The 4,997-nt window shown below is 47.4% G+C and overlaps 1 protein-coding gene across 1 annotated transcript in view; it reads right to left on the bottom strand.

The window, feature by feature from the left end:
- The window catches only part of ARHGAP36 (Rho GTPase activating protein 36), a 12,664-nt gene extending 8,409 nt beyond the window's left edge, over positions 1–4,255 (bottom strand). Inside the window, exons 1-2 of the mRNA XM_035323602.1 lie at positions 4,075–4,255; positions 1,040–1,195 (exon numbers count right to left, since the gene is read on the bottom strand). Coding sequence (XP_035179493.1) covers positions 1,040–1,154 — 115 coding nt within the window. The 5' untranslated portion in view covers positions 1,155–1,195; positions 4,075–4,255. The remainder of the gene's footprint in view (positions 1–1,039; positions 1,196–4,074) is intronic.
- Between the last annotated feature and the right edge of the window lie 742 nt (positions 4,256–4,997).

Below are 4,997 nucleotides of genomic sequence, written 5' to 3'. Positions count from 1 at the left end.
GAGAAGGAGAAGGAGAAGGAGAAGGAGAAGGAGAAGGAGAAGGAGAAGGAGTGACAGCAGAAGGTTTCTCTGTTTTACTCTTCTTGAAGCCATTTAATAGCAAACAAAACTTGGATGTCACCCAGAAGAAGTAGGCGCAGTTACATTCTGGCACCTACTTGCCATTCAGTATGAGGCTGAGGATGGGTGTTAGGAAAAGCTTCTTCCCTGGGAAGAATGAGAAGAAATGTAGGGGGCTCCATCCTTGGAGGGTCCAACCCCAGCCTCCTGGCTGGTGCTGGTGCTCTAGTGGGGCTGGAGAACCCCCAAGCTCCTTTTGCAACCGCTCTGCTGGCAGCAGCTGACCGTATAGCTGGTAAACTGTATGTGAACTGTATTTTCTGCCTTTCTGTGGTGCCAAAATAGGTCATAGAGCTGGAATTTGGAGCAGGTCTGTCCACTGTTAAGTAATAAGTACAACTGGGGAAGGAGTCTACTGATTCCCATCTCATTGTGCTTGCTTTGTTAGATGTGAAGACATCAGGGGAACCGGCAGTTATGGGAATGCAGATAATGCCTGTATTTCTTTGTAGGCTAGGGTAGAGGAGCACAGTCCCTGTGGAACTTCTATATTTATCTCACCATTAATTTCAGTAGAATATCCTCTACCCTTGCATAAGCCCCATCCCAGCATCAGAACTTTGTGCTGAACATTAATGCACAAAGCAAAGCTTGTCCCATCCCAACGGAATTAAGACGGCCCTGCTGGAAGACCTTGCTGAATCACGTTGCATCTGTTTTGGATTAGGGGAATCAGAGGCAAACAACAGACAAGGTCATATTCTCACACTCATATAGCCACACAAACCTTCCTTAGAAGGCTCATTAGGCTTCAAGGCTCATACCAAAACAGGAAACAAAAAATTAAATGGAACAAAACTCTTAAGTGTCACAAATGTCATTCCATAAACATTATCCCAAGTTATGAAGCGCAGGAGTGAAGATGAATAACAATAATGGCTCCGATCTTGTTCCTCCCCTGGCAAAAGCCATCCTCTACCTTTAGCCAAGCTGAGATGTCCAACAAGCAGCTTCTCCTGCAGCTGGTACAGGGCTAGCTCTTGCAGACTGGCTCTTTCCAACTCCGAAAGGCTGTGTAGGGACACAGGCTGCATTTTGTGCTTTGTCCTGGCAGAAGAGCTGAGATAAAGGTCCTCTGAAAAACATACATGTAAAAGTAAAAGACTCGGGAGCACATTGCAGATACACCTGCTTTGGAAGAGAAGCTACTGAAAATGTCACACGGTGTCTTTCCCAGTGCAAAAGACACTTGCCCCTCTGTCACCTCTCCAAAGAGCCTGCTGATCTGTAGGTGCCCTGGATGCACTGGCTCTTTTTGCCCTTCCAAGCAAAGGCCTTTGGAGGTATCACGGATCTCAGTCCTGGCTCTTGAGACCCTGCAGGCTCCCCGAGGCATCTCACTGCTTATCAGAGAGGTTCCTGGCTAGATCTGGCTGCCTCTGTTTTCACATGAAGCCCAACGCTATCAGGCTCATGTACACAAGACAGGGCACATCCTAGCTAGCCAGAGTAGGACCACAGTCCCGATGCTGGCAGTTGGCAGTTCTTCACCATGGGAATAATTCCTGGCGGGTGTCAGCACCTAGACCATGCTCCTCGTATGCCTAGCCATCTCCTTACCAAAACCAGAACAAATAAAAATTCCAAAGCTTGACAAAACCTCACGAGAGGAAAACAAAAGCAGCACATATCCCTGCTTGCTCTAACACCTTATCTCACATGCTGCTCTTCCCCTTTCTCCACCCACGTGAGATTTGCTCAGCAAACAACAAACTCCTGAAGCCAGGGGCTCTCCTTCCATCTCGTCACGTCCTCGCAGACCTAAACCTCAGCTGCATTTGTTTGCAGCTACACTGGGATCAGCTCAGGATTTGTTCAGACTCAGACTTTGCCTTCCAGGCCTCCCTTTCTCCCTCCCAGAACTAATACCTGATAAAAACCTCCTGGTGGCCTGAGCACTTCCCAGCTCCCCCCCACACCTCCCCTTGCTTTGTCCCCACCCTCCAACAGACCCCGCCAACTGCTCCATCCCGGGTGGAGCATCTGACACTTGCTCTTGTTAAACTTTAACTTGTTTAGTCATGTTGAACTTTAACTTGTTATCTCGTCTTGTTAAACAGTTGTTGATTACCCAGACCTTTAATTTTTTGAGGTCTCTCTGCAAGGCCTCTCTACCCTTGAGGGAGTCAAGAGCGCCTCCCGATTTAGTATCGTTCACAAACCTCTAAAACCTGAAAATTAGCACACATCCCACGCCCCACTAAATAAGACTTTTGGCTCCACTTTATTCATAAACTGTTCTTCCCTGCCTTCTTTCCCCATTATAAATTATTTAATTTCTGAAATTAATAATTAGCACTGAGCTCTATTTCTTCTAAATCATAAACCCACGAGGTCAAACCCTCAACGCCTTTACTCTCAGCAGTGGCTGGACTACAGGTGACAGCTCACAGCCCCACGCAGGGCACAGGTGACCGCTGAATGCCCCGTCCCCAGCCAGGCAGCGTGCCATCAGCCCCCAGGCAGTGGTTGCTGACCGCTTTCCCTGCAGCTTTACCTCTCCCTGTTATTTGGAGAGTGGCTGTGGTGAGGCTTGCCCCTGCTCCCTGATCCTTCAGCACTCCTTGCAACACCTCTGCTGGCACCCATCAAACACAAGCCACAGCCCAGGGAGCAAAAAGCAGCAGTGAAATGGAGAATTGACCAGGGTTAGCAGCATGTACATAGAAAAGATGTAGTCAAAGAGCAGGCTACAAAGGAGCTTTCCCAAGGAGGGCTTTAAAGCAATATCAAAAAATAAGTTTCTGGAAATCTAGAGCGAGTGATGAGGGGGAAAACACTCAGGAGCGCTGGCCCAGGCAGTGTGACCAGGCAGCCTGCACAGGCTCATGTATTAGCCCCAGCACACCTCCGTCCTCTGTGCCTGGGGAGGAATGCTGTCAGCCATAGTGTTTGTTTTGGCCAGCTTTCCAGTTCTTAAACAGATTTAGAAAGTTATATAATTAAAAAAAAAAAAAAAAAAAAAAAAAAAAGAGTTCCTATGAACTCCCCAGAAGGGCAAAGAAGGGCAAACCAAAAAGGGAATTCAGCTAAAGACGAAAAAGACGAAGATATTCTTGAAAATTTTAAAGTTTATTACAAAAACTATGTGCCTCTCTTAGGATTTGGTGACAAAAATGAGATGCAATACAGCCAAGTTTTCTGGTACTGCTCAACACTGCTGTAAGTTAAAAACCTTCCAAACCTGCTCACAAGCCTGAGCCCCAACCCAGGTGCTCACAGCTGTTTAATACACTGGATCAGGGTAAATCTCCCCAGAAGAGTTGTGCAATGCTACATACACTGCAGCTAATCCTGCACACAGCCAGATTTAGCACTGACCACTCTACAGCTTTTGGAGCTTGGGGGACACATTAGCAAAGAGACCAGAGAGTCACAACACCTGCTGGAATCTGACGTCAAGCACAGTCCATGAAGGCATTCATGTCTTGCCTAAAAAGGGACTTTTTAATTACTACATCGTTAAACAACATCAGGATCTGCAGCTTATTTGACTTCTCCTTAGCTGATCTGCCCCTCTGTGTGAGCCTTTCCAAGACAGGCTCAACGGAGACCCATAGCTTTGAACTTTGCTTTTTATAACTTTAACAATGAAAAAAAAAAAATGAAGGAAGGAAAACATTTCATTTACTGTCTCAAAGGGACTGCATGTAAGCAGTCAGACTTAAGTAACTAACTGGTCCTACCAAGTTTTACAAACAGAGCTGCTGGGACATGAGGTCCCCTGGAATAGGCTGGGTGGGAGAAGGAGACACAGATAAAAACGGTGGCTTTGGCAAGCAAAAACATCTCCATTTGGCAGCAACAGCTCCTGTGTTTCTGACATGACAGAAGTCAGGGATGGGCAGAGGTGGTGCCTGACCAGGAGTCTCCTGGCAGCACATGAGCTCTGCTACCAGCAAATGCTGCAGGTGGAGAGGCAGCCCCTGAGATAGTCAAACCGAAGGAAATTACCTTTCTGTAGGTGAAGCTCACAGATCCAGACAGAGCCCACATTCGCAGCCCCTGCCTGAGCCGAGAGAATGGTCTGAGCAGTCACCGAGGATGCAGCTGCCTTGAGGAAAGGAGGAGGAAACCCGATTAGAACAGAGAGCAGAAGAGAGAGGGAAAGCAGGAAGGTGAAGTTGTGGAAACCCTCTGCTTATCTGGTGCTAGTCTACACCCTACAAGAACAGCCACATAAAATGCCACCATCCCTAGCTTTAAGATAAACTTGTTGTTAATGGTTAATACCAAAACACCTGGCATCACTTCTTGCAATTACTTCATGTTTGTGCTCACAGGAGCAAGCTAGATTGGGCACAGCGGCAACTTCTAAATCTCCCTGATCACAGCACAGCAGCTCCGTGGAGCCCAGGGGTGTCCTGAGTTGTGCGATGTCCTGCAGAGCCCCCTGTACGAGAGCGGGGCAGGCAGGTGTCAGTGGAAGAGCCTGGGCTCTGGTGCTCCCTGCAAGGAGGGAAATACTCAGCTGGGGAAGAGCCGGAGTACTGCAAATTCTCCTTCAGAGGTGGATGCCATAAAAGGAATTGTATTAATCCTAAAACAGAAATAAAAAGCTTTTCATCAGAAAGCTAACATTGCACTTCCTCTCTGCAATGACTTTCCTCGCTTATTTTTAGGACTAGGTCTTACTTAAATAATTTCATGGGAAAAGCTCAGCTCAGCTGCCCCTTCTAGTCCCGGAGAGCTGCATTTTCTCCCCCATTTTCAGAAGTAAAGTTGTCCTCTTTCCAGCTGGAATGAAGGACCTTGCATTTACCTTTTTCGTTTTCTTCTCACAGCATGACCAGTGTCAGCCCGGGCTCACTTCTTTTCCTTCAAGATGATGAATTTTAAAGCAGCGTCTCCACCGTGTCCTGCACAGCCCCTTACAG

This window comes from Oxyura jamaicensis, chromosome 4 (genome assembly GCF_011077185.1).
Source record: "Oxyura jamaicensis isolate SHBP4307 breed ruddy duck chromosome 4, BPBGC_Ojam_1.0, whole genome shotgun sequence".
NCBI lineage: Eukaryota > Metazoa > Chordata > Aves > Anseriformes > Anatidae > Oxyura > Oxyura jamaicensis.
Note: the sequence above shows the minus strand (reverse complement) of the source record. Positions and strands in the feature narration are given on the sequence as shown.